This window comes from Schistocerca serialis, chromosome 10 (genome assembly GCF_023864345.2).
Source record: "Schistocerca serialis cubense isolate TAMUIC-IGC-003099 chromosome 10, iqSchSeri2.2, whole genome shotgun sequence".
In the NCBI taxonomy this organism is placed as follows: Eukaryota; Metazoa; Arthropoda; class Insecta; order Orthoptera; family Acrididae; genus Schistocerca; species Schistocerca serialis.
In genome coordinates this window covers 62,853,584-62,869,478 of record NC_064647.1, presented here as the reverse complement: position 1 = coordinate 62,869,478, position 15,895 = coordinate 62,853,584, and the positions used below count along the sequence as shown (strand labels likewise).

Sequence of the window (15,895 nt, the reverse complement as noted above, 5' to 3'; positions counted from 1 at the left end):
TGTTTAAGACTGGTACATGGCGAAAAAGTCCTGAAGAGAACATAATAGTCAGGAACAATTAAAAAACATGGCGACAGTCTGGTTTCTGTTCACAGCACTTTATAAAGGGGACGCACAACACTGAACACTCACGGAAAACACTGCACTAGTGAGTACGAAGGCATATCGGTGTGGGGGTGGGGAGGACGCGGACAGATGAGGGGGAGAGGGGAGGCGATGGAGGGAGAGGGAACAGAAAAAGGGGGGAGCAGAGGGGACATGAGAAAGGAGTGGGGAAGATAGTGGAGGGGAAAGAATGGAGCCAAGGATTGGGAGAAAGAATGGAAGGGGAGAGGTATCCCAGGAAAAGGACAGAGGGACGGAGGAGGAGGTGAGGATCATAGTTGATCGGAGGGATAATAAATGGAGGGAGAGAGGGCATCATCTGGGAGGCGGAATTGACGAGAGCCACCTTGGGTAAGGAGATGAAAGGTGTCAAGGTGGAGGCTGGGGGGGGGGGGGGGGACACAATGGTGAAGGTGCAAAAATGGTTCAAATGGCTCTGAGCACTATGGGACTTAACATCTGTGGTCATCAGTCCCCTAGAACTTAGAACTACTTAAACCTGACTAACCTAAGGACATCACACACATCCATGCCCGAGGCAGGATTCGAACCTGCGACCGTAGCAGTTGCGCGGTTCCGGACTGCGCGCCTAGAACCGCTAGACCACCGCGGCCGGCGGTGAAGGTGCAACTTTGGTGGGTGTTGGGAAGGAGTAACCAGGGGATGAGGGGGATCAAGTCGGCAGGAGGTGTAGTGGACACAGACACGTTCAAGCAAAAGGAGCAGATGGGGGAAAGGAATCAGTTCATAGAGGATCCGCGTGGGGGAAGGGAGGCATATAAGGAAGGCGAGGTGGAATGCATGGTGCTCAATAATCTGGGGGGAATTATAGAATTTTGGGGGTGGGTGGGGTGGGAGGGTGGACATCCAAGCAGGACTGGCATAACAGAGGACGGGACAGATTAAGGATTTTTAGGTGTGGAGGATGGTAGAGGGGTTCAAACCCCATGTCCGGCCAGAGAGGAGTTTAAGGAGATGGAGGCAGTTGTGGGCATTGGATTGGATAGAGCGTAGATGAGGGATCCAGATGAGGTGACGGTCAATGGCGAGTCCAAGGTAGGTGAGGGTGGGGGAGAGGCGGACAAGACGAGCGCAGCTGGCAAGGGAAAAATCAAGGAGTGATCGGTACGACCTGATCAATTATTGAACACCTCTCTTGTGTATATTTTGCCTTTCGTTGCCTAGTATAGAGTTGAGGGTTGGGGGGGCGGGTTGTTTGGGGAAGGAGACCAGACAGCGAGGTCATCGGTCCCATCGGATTAGGGAAGGATGGGGAAGGCAGTCGACCATGCCATTTCACAGGAACCATTCCAGCATTTGCCTGAAGTGATTTAGGGAAATCACGGAAAACCTAAATCAGGAGGCCAGACGCGGGATTGAACCGTCGTCCTCCCGAATGCGAATCCAATGTCTAACCACTGCGCCACCTAACTCGGTAGTATAGAGTACATCACGTGTTGGATTAGTTTTCTTACACTGTACATATTACTTTCGTGTTCGATTGTTCCTTCTCTGTATATGTAATGAAGTTCATTAGCAATATAATAACATTATTGAGTGAGTGTTCAATATTTTATTATATTTTCCTTGGGTCGGTGTATCTCATGGCACGAGAGGCCCTCTGGTGGTTAATTTCCTCCGACTTCTCGCCTACACTGCATTCTGATGGCTATACCAACAGATGGCGTTGATCTGAGTCTGGCTTGAGTCTTTTATTGTCATCCATTTCGCGTCTTTCACTAATTATTTTATCAGTTTTATTTACTTTATTAACTACATAATCTTTTTCTTGTATTTGTCATTACTTTTATCTAAAATGACCGCAAGAATATCTCAGAGCCAATTTCTTCTTAACAATTTGAAACCTACCTTTATTCGTGTTTTTAATTTACTGCTTTTTATCACTGAAATAACTTATACACTGAGTAAGCTCACAACAGTCTTTACGCAGAGGGGCGTACCCAGGATATGGGAGGGGGGGGGGGGCAGGTCATACTAGTCTCAGGAAACAAGGACTCGAGACAACATACAGCACTTCTTATTAAATAAAACAGTAAACCAGTGAAAAACTGCTTTTAATAAACATTTTAAATACAAGAATGCACTTGTACAATCCGAGAAAACATGCAGCATTTCTTATTAAATAAAACAGTAAACTAGTGAAAAACTGCGAATTTCTCCGAGGGGGGCAGCTGCCCCCCCCCCCCCCCCCCCCCTCGCTGGGTACTCCCATGACTTTACCTATTACACCTTTTCGTTATATTGAGTGTTGAACAATTTTATAATTGCGTAATATGTGTAGACTTACAGTACCGACATCTAAAGAGCTTACGATTCAAACATACGTTGTGGGTACTGTACAACAGCTTGATATGAGCGGTAACGCTATTAGCAGTACGATCCCACCAGCCTAGTTTACCCCATATTTTAAATACACTGATGAGCCAAACCATTAACACCATCTGCTTAATAGCTTGTTCGTATGTCTCTGGAACGAAAAATATCACTGATTCTGCGCATCAGCAATCCGACAGTTTTGTTGGTAAATTTGTGGATTTATGTAGCATTAGATGTCTACGCATAGGTCATGTAACTCGCGTAAATCATGGACCGTTGATTTGTGTACGCGGTGATGGCGCCCGATAGCAACCCAGATGGGTTCAGCAGGATTTACGTCAGGCGAATTTGTCCGAAACACCAACATGACTTCACTATAATGTTCCTCGAATCACTGTACCACCGTTCGGGCTCCGAGACATGGACATTTGTACTGCTGAAAGATGACATAGGCGTCTTGGAAGGCATCAAGCATGAAGTGATGCAGGTGGTTTGCAGCTGTCAGCGTGTCTTCGATTTCTGCCACAGATCCCATGCAACTGCAGGAGAATGTCTCTCATAGCATAATACTGCCCCCAGCAGCCTGTGTGTTCCGAGCCGTCGTCCACCTCGTTGACGGCGTTTGTGAAGAAGACCATCGAGCTATCGTAGCGGAAGTGTGGTTCACCTGAAGAGCCGACTCGTTTCCATTGCTGGACGGTCGAATCCCGATGCTACCGTGCCCACTGCAGTCGCAATTGACGATGCCGTTGGGTCAACATAGGGATGGTTTGCTGCAGAGCTCCATGTTCGACAGTGTACGATGAATTGTGTGCTCCGAAACACGTGTGACTGCACTAGCGTTGTACGCCTTTGGCGGTGATGCCACAATCTATCCTACTCTATTGAGCGGAGAAGGCTCCAAACGGCACGTTTTGTGAAGTCATGGACGTCCAACCATTTAGTACCTAGTGGTAGTTTCACTGTCCTTCTACCTCTTTCCATAGATGCTCATGACAGTAGCACATGAACATTCGCCAAGCTTCGCCGTTTTTTTGGTAGTCCTCCACAGGCTCAGAGTAACAATAGTCTGCTATTTGTTAATGTCGCTTTTCTCAATTGATTTCCCCATTTTCAGTCCATATCTTCGCTTACATACTTTCGTTGCCGCATCACGTGAAGTCATGAACATCCAGCCATTTAGTACCTAGTGGTAGTTTCACTAGGTGCTCACGACAAAATGGTTCAAATGGCTCTGAGCACTATGGGACTCAACTACGGAGGTCATAAGTCCCCTAGAACTTAGAACTACTTAAACCTAACTAACCTAAGGACCTCACACACATCGATGCCCGAGGCAGGATTCGAACCTGCGGCCATAGCGATCACGCGGTTCCAAACTGAAGCGCTTAGAACCGCACGGCCACACCGGCCGGCGCTCACGACAGTAGCACGTGAACATTCGCCCAGCTTCGCCATTTTCTAGATACTCCTTCACAGGCACTGTGTAACAATAATCTGCCCTTTGTCAAAGTCGCTTATCTCAATCAATTTCCCCGCTTTCAGTCCATATCGTAATTAGGGTGTTTACTATTACGTGTCTGCTCGCTTACATACTTTTGTTGCCGCGTCACGTGCCCGCAACGCCACCAGCTGGCACCCAACATTGCTGTGGGCAGCCGTCACGATGTATCCACTACGAAGCTAGGCTGACTTTGCGTGTAATCTGTGACGATGCCATTTTGCTTCATTTTAATTAGGACATATTGAAGAATAAGTATGCCTCCATATACACTCCTGGAAATGGAAAAAAGAACACATTGACACCGGTGTGTCAGACCCACCATACTTGCTCCGGACACTGCGAGAGGGCTGTACAAGCAATGATCACACGCACGGCACAGCGGACACACCAGGAACCGCGGTGTTGGCCGTCGAATGGCGCTAGCTGCGCAGCATTTGTGCACCGCCGCCGTCAGTGTCAGCCAGTTTGCCGTGGCATACGGAGCTCCATCGCAGTCTTTAACACTGGTAGCATGCCGCGACAGCGTGGACGTGAAGGCCGGGTGGACGTACCGCCGAATTGCTCAACACGTGGGGCGTGAGGTCTCCACAGTACATCGATGTTGTCGCCAGTGGTCGGCGGAAGGTGCACGTGCCCGTCGACCTGGGACCGGACCGCAGCGACGCACGGATGCACGCCAAGACCGTACGATCCTACGCAGTGCCGTAGGGGACCGCACCGCCACTTCCCAGCAAATTAGGGACACTGTTGCTCCTGGGGTATCGGCGAGGACCATTCGCAACCGTCTCCATGAAGCTGGGCTACGGTCCCGCACACCGTTAGGCCGTCTTCCGCTCACGCCCCAACATCGTGCAGCCCGCCTCCAGTGGTGTCGCGACAGGCGTGAATGGAGGGACGAATGGAGACGTGTCGTCTTCAGCGATGAGAGTCGCTTCTGCCTTGGTGCCAATGATGGTCGTATGCGTGTTTGGCGCCGTGCAGGTGAGCGCCACAATCAGGACTGCATACGACCGAGGCACACAGGGCCAACACCCGGCATCATGGTGTGGGGAGCGATCTCCTACACTGGCCGTACACCACTGGTGATCGTCGAGGGGACACTGAATAGTGCACGGTACATCCAAACCGTCATCGAACCCATCGTTCTACCATTCCTAGACCGGCAAGGGAACTTGCTGTTCCAACAGGACAATGCACGTCCGTATGTATCCCGTGCCACCCAACGTGCTCTAGAAGGTGTAAGTCAACTACCCTGGCCAGCAAGATCTCCGGATCTGTCCCCCATTGAGCATGTTTGGGACTGGATGAAGCGTCGTCTCACGCGGTCTGCACGTCCAGCACGAATGCTGGTCCAACTGAGGCGCCAGGTGGAAATGGCATGGCAAGCCGTTCCACAGGACTACATCCAACATCTCTACGATCGTCTCCATGGGAGAATAGCAGCCTGCATTGCTGCGAAAGGTGGATATACACTGTACTAGTGCCGACAGTGTGCATGCTCTGTTGCCTGTGTCTATGTGCCTGTGGTTCTGTCAGTGTGATCATGTGATGTATCTGACCCCAGGAATGTGTCAATAAAGTTTCCCCTTCCTGGGACAATGAATTCACGGTGTTCTTATTTCAATTTCCAGGAGTGTATTTTAAGTACATATTCCCAATTCTATGAAAATAATAATATTCATTATCGCGTATGTTTTTTTTTTTCTTTTAAGATGTAAAGTGTTTATTGTTTGTCTTTCCTCTCCCATATTTTGCTGCAGATCTGAAGATGATCGTTGCTAACCGAAACCGGTACTTTTGTGACCACTGATGGAAATAAAAGAAATTCATTCTGTGATAATGACTGTTCTTTACAATGCCATGCGATTAAGACCCACTTTCAGCGTACTCTGTCACTTAACCGCGAAATTATTACCTGTCTGAAACACGCGACTATGCGCTGACTCACGATTAGTCGACGAGATCGCACTTTCTCCCAAGTGCGATAATATTCTGGTGTGCTTATATCGACTGAGGGATAAAGGACGGACGTTTAATATATATATATATATATTGTTACTTGTGCTTCAAAAACATTTATTAGCAAAATAAGACTCAAATGATGTTTCTGTTTTACAAAATTAATGCCTGAAAACATGGTCTCCCAGGTGACAGCCGTTGTCAGCGATGCACTTCTCAAGGCGCTCTCAGAAATTGACTTCCACTCTGCCCAACATTACTCTGTCAATTTAAACGACTTCCGCAAGAACTGCTTCCTTCAGTCCTTCATGTGCACGTGGTTCATGCTCATATACATGTGACATGAGGTAAGCCAATGAAGCACAGTCGCACATGGACACATCTGGGGAATGAGGGGTTGGGTTAGGTTGGGTTGTTTGGGTGAGGAGACCACACAGCGAGGTCATCGGTCTCATTGGATTAGGGAAGGATGGGGAAGAAAGTTCGCCTTGCCCTTTCAAAGGAACCATCCCGGCATTTGTTGGGGAATGACCAGGCCATCTACTGTCACCAAGCTGGTAAATGACGTGACCACGAATAATAGTCCGAATAGCTTCCATTGAAATTCTTGTTGCGTGAGCTGTGGCCCCGTCCTGCTGAAACCAGACTCGCCGGATAGGAATACGTTTTCTTCTTAATTCAGGTAGGAATAATTCAGTGATCATCTCTCTATAACTTTCTGAGGGTACAGTTGCAGTGTTCTCATTATCCTCTTGAAAAGTAAGGACCAGTAACATCTGCACTAGTTACAACACACCACAGTCAACTTGGTACTATGTAATGGTCTCTCATGCATTAGTTTAGGATTTTCACTGGCCCAGTAACGATAGTTCTGATGATTTACTATGGTGTTCGAATGAACATGAGCTTCGTCACTCTTAAACAAAATAATGCTGTCATTTTGCTCAAGTATGTCCTCCATTTCTTGAGCAAAATTTAAAAGCTGTACATAATCTCTAGGGTTCAATTGCTGCACCTTGGCCATTTTGTAGGGATGAAATGCTAGATCAGCATGCAAAAGACGCCTTACTGAGCGATCACTGACGCTCACTTCAGCAGGTGACTCCTGGCAGATCAATCAGGACTACGGAATATAGCTTGCCGAACTCTTTCAATATTCTCTGCAATACATACTTAGCGTCGAGCCCCTGGCGGTGTTCTGTTCATCACTGTTCCTCATAAACGAAGTGATTCAACCCAGCATAAAATGAAGAATCTGAGGTATAGAAATATTCCAGAATGAGATTTTCACTCTGCAGCGGACTGTGCGCTCATATGAAACTTCCTGACAGATTGAAACTGTGTGCCCGACCGAAACTCGAACTCGGGACCTTTGCAAAGGTCTCGAGTTCGAGTCTCGGTCAGGCACACAGTTTTAATCTGCCAGGAAGTTTTATAGAAATATTCCCACTTAACTTCGAAAGATTTGTTGAATGATCAACATCCATTAAAAATAGACACTGTGTTGATTGCATAGTATCTCTCCTAAAATGTGAAAATTATCACATTCCTTTTATATATTAGATCTGTGTGCCATGTTTTTTTTCAAATATATTATATATAACTTCTTTTTATATCTTAATTATAATTTTATGTGCTTTTATATATGTTTGTCGCAGCTAGCACAACAGCTTGTCATGTATGTAGATGCGATTCACTTACTGCAAAGTGTCAATCTGTGATTGCAGTAATCATATACAATATGTACATTTTTGGACATATCACGGCACTGCGCTTTTGTGAAGAAACACCTGCTAAACCAATACTGAGTGAGTTTCTGTAATACACTACTGGCCATTAAAATTGCTACACCAAGAAGAAATGCAGATGATAAACGGGTATTCATTGGACAAGTATATTATACTAGAACTCACATCTGATTACATTTTCACGCAATTTGGGTGCATAGATCTTGAGAAATCAGTACCCAGAACAACCACCCCTGGCCGTAATAACGGCCTTGATACGCCTGGGCGTTGAGTCAAACAGAGCTAGGATGGCGTGTGCAGGTACAGCTGCCCATGCAGCTTCAACACGATACCACACTTCATCAAGAGTAGTGACTGGCGTATTGTGACGAGCCAGTTGTTCTGCCACCATTGACCAGACGTTTTCAATTGGTGAGAGATCTGGAGAAATTGCTGGCCAGGGCAACAGTCGAACATTTTCTGTATCCAGAAAGGCCCGTACAGGACCTGCAACATGCGGTCGTGCATTATCCTGCTGAAATGTAGGGTTTCGCAGGGATCGAATGAAGGGTAGAGCCACGGGTCGTAACACGTCTGAAATGTAACGTCCACTGTTCAAAGTGCCGTCAATGCGAACAAGGGGTGACCGAGACGTGTAACCAATGGCACCCCATACCATCACGCCGGGTGATACGCCAGTATGGCGATGACGAATACACGCTTACAATGTGCGTTCACCGCGATGTCGCCAAACACGGATGCGACCATCATGATGCTGTAAACAGAACCTGGATCCATCCGAAAAAATGACGTTTTGCCATTCGCGCACCCAGATTCGTCGTTGAGTACACCATCGAAGGCGCTCGTGTCTGTGATGCAGCGTCAAGGGTAACCGCAGCCATGGTCTCGGAGCTGATAGTCAATGCTGCTGGAAACGTCGTCGAACTGTTCGTGAAGATAGTTGTTGTCTTGCAAAAGTCTGAATCTGTTGACTCAGGGATGGAGACGCGGCTGCACGATCCGTTACAGCCATGCAGATAAGATGCCTGTCATCTCGACTGCTAGTGATACGAGGCCGTTGGGATCCAGCACGGCGTTCCGTATTACCCTCCTGAACTCACCGATTCCATATTCTGCTAACAGTCATTGGATCTCGACCAACGCGAGCAGCAATGTCGCGATACGATAAACCGCAATTGCGATAGGCTACAATCCGACCTTTATCAAAGTCGGAAACGTGATGGTACGCATTTCTCCTCCTTACACGAGGCATCACAACAACGTTTCACCAGGCAACGCCGGTCAACTGCTGTTTGTGTGTGAGAAATCGGTTGGAAACTTTCCTCATGTCAGCATGTTGTAGGTGTCGCCACCGGCGCCAACCTTGTGTGAATGCTCTGGAAAGCTAATCATTTGCATATCACAGCATCTTCTTCCTGTCGGTTAAATTTCGCGTCTGTAGCACGTCATCTTCGTGGTGTAGCAATTTTAATGGCCAGTAGTGTAGATTTCTTACCTTTCAGATATATTTTTATGCAAGTCCTAGCCGAGCGGTTCTAGGCGCTACAAGCTGGAACCGCGCGACGCTACGGTCGGAGGTTCGCATCCTGCCTCGGGCATGGATGTGTGTCATGGCTCTAGGTTACTTAGGTTTAAGTAGTTCTAAGTTCTAGGGGACTGATGACCTTAGAAGTTGAGTCCCATAGTGCTCAGAGCCATTTGAACCATTTTTTGCAAGTTCTAAATATTTATGAAGTCCCTAATTTTGTAGGCTTCTGAAGATGTCGAAACTGGTAAAACGAAATAGAAATATATTTCCAACTTACGACCGAATTTTATTCTGAAAGAGATGTGGTTGTATCTGTAGCGGTAGATGTCAACAGGAAAGTGGAGTAAAAGGTATCTGGTACAGTATACACCCTCCGCCACGTTCCGTATGGTAGCTTTCAGTGTACAGATGAAGATGCTCATGTTTAGAACCATCCACTTTTCTGTAAGTCCTGTGCCTGTTTATTCCGTTGGGTGGTAGTATGTTCACTGTCTTGCAACTCTGCCACGTGTGCTCTAGGTCCCTAACGAGAGGTTTTGTCGCTTACAGGAGCTTCGAAGTTAACCTGAAGGCGGTGATCAACATCAGCCAGGTCGTCTCGGACGGGATGATCAAGAGCGGGAAGGGTGGCAGCATCGTCAACGTGTCGTCCCAGACCGCCATGGTGGGTGCCCCCAGCTGCGCCGCCTTGACGCCATCCCCAGGGTCTCCTCCTGGCCACTGCTGAGCGCCGGCGTGTGCTTCTGTGCAGGTGGCCATCCCCAACCACGCCGTCTACTCGGCCACCAAGGGCGGGCTGGACCAGCTGTCGCGGGCCATGGCGCTCGAGCTGGGCCCGCACAACATCCGCACCAACTGCGTCAACCCCACCGTCGTCTGGACCGAGATGACCAAGAAGGGCTGGCCCGACCCTGACAAGCTCGCCGCCATGATCTCCAAGATACCGCTCGGGAAGCTGGCAGGTACCAGACCACTGTCCACTCCACTCTGATTGGGCAACGTAGCCAGGCTTCGTTGCCCACGAATGAAACAAGTTGTTTCAGGGGATCCTGAGGTGGGGGTGGGGGGGGGGAGGGAGAAGATGAGGAGTGGAAGGAGGAGAGATGAGGCTGTGTCAGTATGACTGGCTGGGGGTTTCAGCAATGAGTCTTCCAATGAGAGACCAGTATGGAATGATCCCACTGAATTACTCATGCTCCTGGTTTTCAATAAGGCCAGTTAGAAACTGCATTAATTCAGCAGAACCTTTCGTTAAGAGCATTTTAACCTCTTTGCAGTTATTTATTTTAACCACCAATGAACCGAATTATGAAAAGATAAAGATAAAAAACTCTGAATGTTTTAATGGAAATCTGATAACCTAAATTTTCCTTGAGACATACAAATCTCAACTTTATCTACGATAGTAATAGAAGCTGAAGAAATGAATTAAGATTTGTACCTCAGTCAACACTTCAACACAGGTCTCCTGCTTACTTTTTTTTTTCTTGCTTACAAGGTAGATGAGTTAGCCATTACACCATCATAGCAGCATAGATAACACAGATGAACAGACTACTCTAGTCCAAAGCCCTCCCTAATACAAAACTGTAAAATTGCTTGACTTTAGGTTTGTGTTAGGAAGGGAATTTGGCTATGTTACCTATACTACTACAGTGAATGAAATGGCTAACACATTTGCCTAGTAGGCAAGAGACCCAGGTTCAAGTCCTGCCCATGGCACAAATTTTAATTCATTACTTCAGCTTCTATCATTATTGCTATATTTGTGTTACTTGACGATCACAATAAACATATGTTGATAAAAATGTATTAAGTCATCTTTATATAATATAACTTGTAGTGTTACATACTTTTATGTCAGGCATTTAAAGATTCAGACGAATTAAATTTTGCCTTGTGAGTAATTTCTTGTATACCAGTACCTTTCTGAACATATGGAAATATTTAATAATTTCATAGATTTTGTTCCTTATGAAAGCTTGGAAAACTGATGGACTTCCTTTGCAGTTTGACATCTTGCATCTACTTCTCTTCTCAGACACTACTGACCAATGTCCAACACTGTCTAACGAACAACCTCCTGGCGAACAGGCTTTGGTACACGCCCTGTTTTCTTCTTCTTTGCATATTCAGCATCTACACTTGAAGGAGGTCTACCCCTATTTCTTCCATTTGCATTTCTGTTCATTTTGCACAGGGCATGAGCTATTTCATCTCTTAACTTTGAACTGGCCTCGCCTTGTTCTTGGGTACACCAAAATAATCGCAGTCTCTCCTGTGCAATAGCCATGCATTTTCTATCATCATAGCAAGGATCAGAAGCCAATGGCAGTACTTCGTTGATCTGTATTCCGTATAATTCAATTATCCACTCTTCCCATTGACTCGCTGTAGAGAAATCTAATTGCTAGATAGCAAATTCAAGTCTTACTTTGGCCTTCTTATCCAATCGTTTCACCTTACTTAGCGGTATCACTAGAGGGGTCACACATGCGACAGTCGTCATTCTCTCCACCAATCTCGTCAGCGACCACACTCCTCTTCTTTTCATAATATACTGCAGCATTCACTATATACAGGGTGGAGAAAAAATGTGTCACGAAATTTTAACCCTGGATACCTGATGCGAGCAGGAACCAAAATTACTGATGCTGTGTAAGTCGACAACGCACAATTTTTAAACTACGGAAACTTGGCGTTACGCGCTACGCCGTTCGTCTGTTGACGGGCAGCGCTACGGTTGTCCGTTCAGACATACAAACGTCCCTCGCCCCATCACTGCCCGAACATGGTACACACACATGTCGAATAGCCCTTGCTGTTTATCTCCACCTCACGTCAGAGGCATTCACACGTAAGCTTCGTTTCTGAGCACACACACGTCACCTGCGATTTAGTCATACCGTAAACATGGCGGCACGGTATTCGTTTGAAGAAAAACGAGATATGGTTTTTGTTTATGGACTAGCCGACGGTAGTGCGCATGAAGCTCGACCGTTGTATGAGGATCGGTACCCAGAAAGATGCCACCCACACCCGCAAACGTTTACAGCAATTCACCGGCGACTTGGCGAAACAGGCTCGTAGGCGGGGTACGATGGCGATGCTGTAAGACCTCCAACACGGCGGGATGCCGCATTTGAAGGGACTGTTCTCGAGCGCTTCGAGGAAGCACCTCCGACAAGTACTCGAGCAGTTGGACACGACATGGGGGGTCACAGGTCGATTAGTCTGAGAGGTTTCGAAGGAGCCAGCATTCTTTCACTTTCCAACCTGTCCAAAACGTAAATCCTGTCGTGGACTATGAACACAGGCTACGGTTTTGCCGGTCGTTTCTGACGACGTATTACACGAAATCGCAACTTCCCAGCCATTGTGTTGTTTACCGACGACTGCACCTTCCATTGGGATGGCCTTTACAGCACACGAAACTGTCATTGCTGGACAAGGGGACATCCTCACGTCACGTACGTCCACGGACATCAGGAGATTTTCGCTCGACATTTGGTCAGGCATTGCGGGAGACCATCTGATTGGGCCGGTCCGTCTACCTCCTCGACTTGCTGGGGCAAAGTACCTTCACTTTCTCTAAGAAACTCTACCCAGCCTGTTGCAAGATGTTCCCCTGGACATACGGCTACGCGTGTGGTTGCAGCGTGACGGGGCGCCTGCAGTGCTGTGCGTGCATATTTAAATGTACTTTTCGACGGCCGGGCAATTGGCAGAGATGTTCGTAGGACATGGCCCCCGCGACCAGCAGACCTCACGCCACAGGATTTTTTCCTGTGGGGAATCTTCAAGGCTCTAGTTTACCCACCTGCATGCGAACCACCTAGAAACGAAGAGGAATTAATGGATAGCATTCAACGTGCTGACAATCACATCAGTGCAATGCCTGGGATCTTCGAAAGAGTTTGGCAAAACACCGTTCGACATTATCGAGATTTTGTCGCGTCAGAGGGTCGCCAGTTCAAGCAGCTGCTTTAAGTAAACAATGTCCTAGCTACAAAAAAAGGCTCTTTTCAGGGCTGACACAATTTGTAAAAGACTTTCTGCACGCGAACCAACAGCTGTTGGCGGGTTTGTTCCCGGTACGTCTTATGATGAAACTACAATGGATGTGTCGGGATGCTGGCGGATTCGCCCCCGCGCCCCCCAGAATGGAACGCCGGCGCGCCGCCTTCGATACAGCGCGCTCTGCGGCAGGCAAAGCTTTGTCCAGAGCATCTGGCAACAGGACAATCTCGGGGTTCCCGTAGTTTAATAATTGTGTCTTGTCGACTTACACAACATTAGTAATTTCGGTTCTTACTGGTATCAGCTATCCAGCGTTAAACTTCCGTGACACAATTTGCTTGCAAATTCCTAAGTTGAAAAATTTGTAACGTTTCAAAAATGCGATGACAAATTCTAGGAATAATGTCTACTACAATAATTTTTTGTCCATGTGCACATCAAAGTTACCTCCATCACGTAATAGTTGCCGGCCGCGGTGGTCTAGCGGTTCTAGGCGCTCAGTCCGGAGCCGCGCGACTGCTACGGTCGCAGGTTCGAATCCTGCCTCGGGCATGGATGTGTGTGATGTCCTTAGGTTACTTAGGTTTAAGTAGTTCTAAGTTCTAGGGGACTGATGACCTCAGAAGTTAAGTCCCATAGTGCTCAGAGCCATTTGAACGTAATATTTATTTAAAGTTGATAACTTACGTTTTTCAAGATCGGTAATAACAAATGTCAACAGCTGAAATACACGCGGCCACGCTAGACAGTGCTCCAACGATTCGACTGTTCAAGTAGTTAAGGAAAATCTCACAGTGGAGAACAACTTCCCAACTTTTAGTCTGAAACGTCACGAATCTGCTACGAACGGCGATTGTGAGAAAATGCCTCTCGCTATGCAGATACGCATTTTATTACAAGCGTTCCAGATTTGTTGAGCTCGTCCACAGAGGCCCAAATACTCACTTTTCTGTTTTTTTCTTTTTTTATGGAATTTCAGTCGATATAAACCGACATAGTAATTAAACTCTTCAAGGCACCCTGTTGTCACTTTTAACTGTTAGTATCACTTTTCAAACTCTGTGATTGTAATTTGTTACTGAGAAACGTTACTGAACGGAATAATTTCATACCTTTGTACAGGATAAAATTTAGAAGAAACTGTCAAACAATGTCAGCAGTAGTCCTTGTATTGTATGATTTCAAGAACTAAGAACTAAGAGAGAACCTCAAAGAGTAAGTAACACATTATCATGGCAGGCCAAATAACTTATATTGAATTCTACACTGCACTTGAAACAGATACACGACACTATTTGTCAACAGTCTCAAAGTCTCTCTACAGAAAGTTTAGAACGTTCTATAAATCGTTCAGTAAGTCCTCGATGATAGAAATCCGCTTCTTGATTGCTGGGATATGACTAGTCAAGTCGAAACTAGTTGCGGTGTATTAAGAACTTTGTAGGGTTTGGTGTGCTTATTTTACAAGAAAGAAGTTCCAACATACATAACGGATTTTTTTCGTTTTTCTTCAATCAGCTTCCCGAATGGTCTGATGCTGCCCACCACTAGTTCCTCTCCTGTGCCAAAGTCTTCATCTCAGAGCAGCCCGTGCATACTATGTCCTCAATTATTTGCTGGATCTATTCGAATCTCGGCTTTCCCTTACAGGTCTTACCTTCTCTTACAGGTCTTACCCTCTATAGCTCCCTCCAGTACCGGAAAGTTACACCTGGCTTTCGTAATGCATGTCCCATCATCCTGTCCCTACTTCTAATCAGACTTCTAGTCTGGCCGATTCTGCGGAGAACCTCCTCATTTCTCATGAGCCAACCCAACTTTCAGCACCCTTCGCTTTCCTTCTTCTCAGCTTCCCCGCCGGGTTACGACCCATTGTCTTACAATGCTGGTGCATCAGACGCCAATTCTCAGAACTTTCTTCGTCAGATCTATTTTGGTCAGAAATCTATGCCAGTCTGCCTTTTGTGTCCATCTTGCTTTCAAGGTAGTAGAATCAGTTCACTTCGTCTTCTCTGAAGACCGCTATTTCGCTGCACTTTGATTACTAATTCCATTTCTGCTTTTCCTACTCACTTCCGTCTTTCTTCGGTGTACTCTGAGTCCATCTAATGTGCTCACCAGACTGTTCCCGTCAGTCGTTCTCGTTTTCGCTTACATTATGACGCATCTGCACACGCAAGAGGCCTAAAATTTGATTTCAATCAAAAGTTGGAATTCATCACTGGAAAGAAAATTGTTGAAATTAACTGGAGCAGACGGCCATTGTTGAAGGTAGATGCATTTCCGTTAGTGGCCAAATTGGCTTATAGATAAATGCTGTAAAATTTAGAGGATATTGCAGCTTATAAACCACCATCAATTTTGCGGGGCCGGTATCTGTTAATTACAGGCAAAATGGAATCGCAGCTTGGAAACTGTGGCCAGTTCATTGAAGGTTCCGCGTTTGCATTCAAGTTTGCAAAACGCTTCGTGATGATCGGCAGTTAACCTCAGGGACGCTGTAGCGAGTTGCAAATCAATAAATGTCAGAATACTAATTGTATTTGAGCATTGCGTCTCCACGCCACGATCCGTTAAGCTCCTATTGGTCGTCGACTGTAACAATGAAACATTTAATGCCTCTTATATCTATTAGGAGAACTGTTAAAATGAAAACTCGAGAGACTTATTATTTAGCGTATGGCTAATACAGTC

At 46.5% G+C, this 15,895-nt stretch overlaps 1 protein-coding gene across 1 annotated transcript in view; it reads left to right on the top strand.

Annotated features, from left to right (window-relative positions):
- Nucleotides 1-15,895, top strand: part of LOC126425190 (D-erythrulose reductase-like) — a 66,439-nt gene that overhangs the window by 38,778 nt on the left and 11,766 nt on the right. The window contains exons 3-4 of the mRNA XM_050088144.1: nt 9,731-9,845; nt 9,933-10,143. Of these exons, the coding sequence (XP_049944101.1) occupies nt 9,731-9,845; nt 9,933-10,143 (326 nt within the window). The remainder of the gene's footprint in view (nt 1-9,730; nt 9,846-9,932; nt 10,144-15,895) is intronic.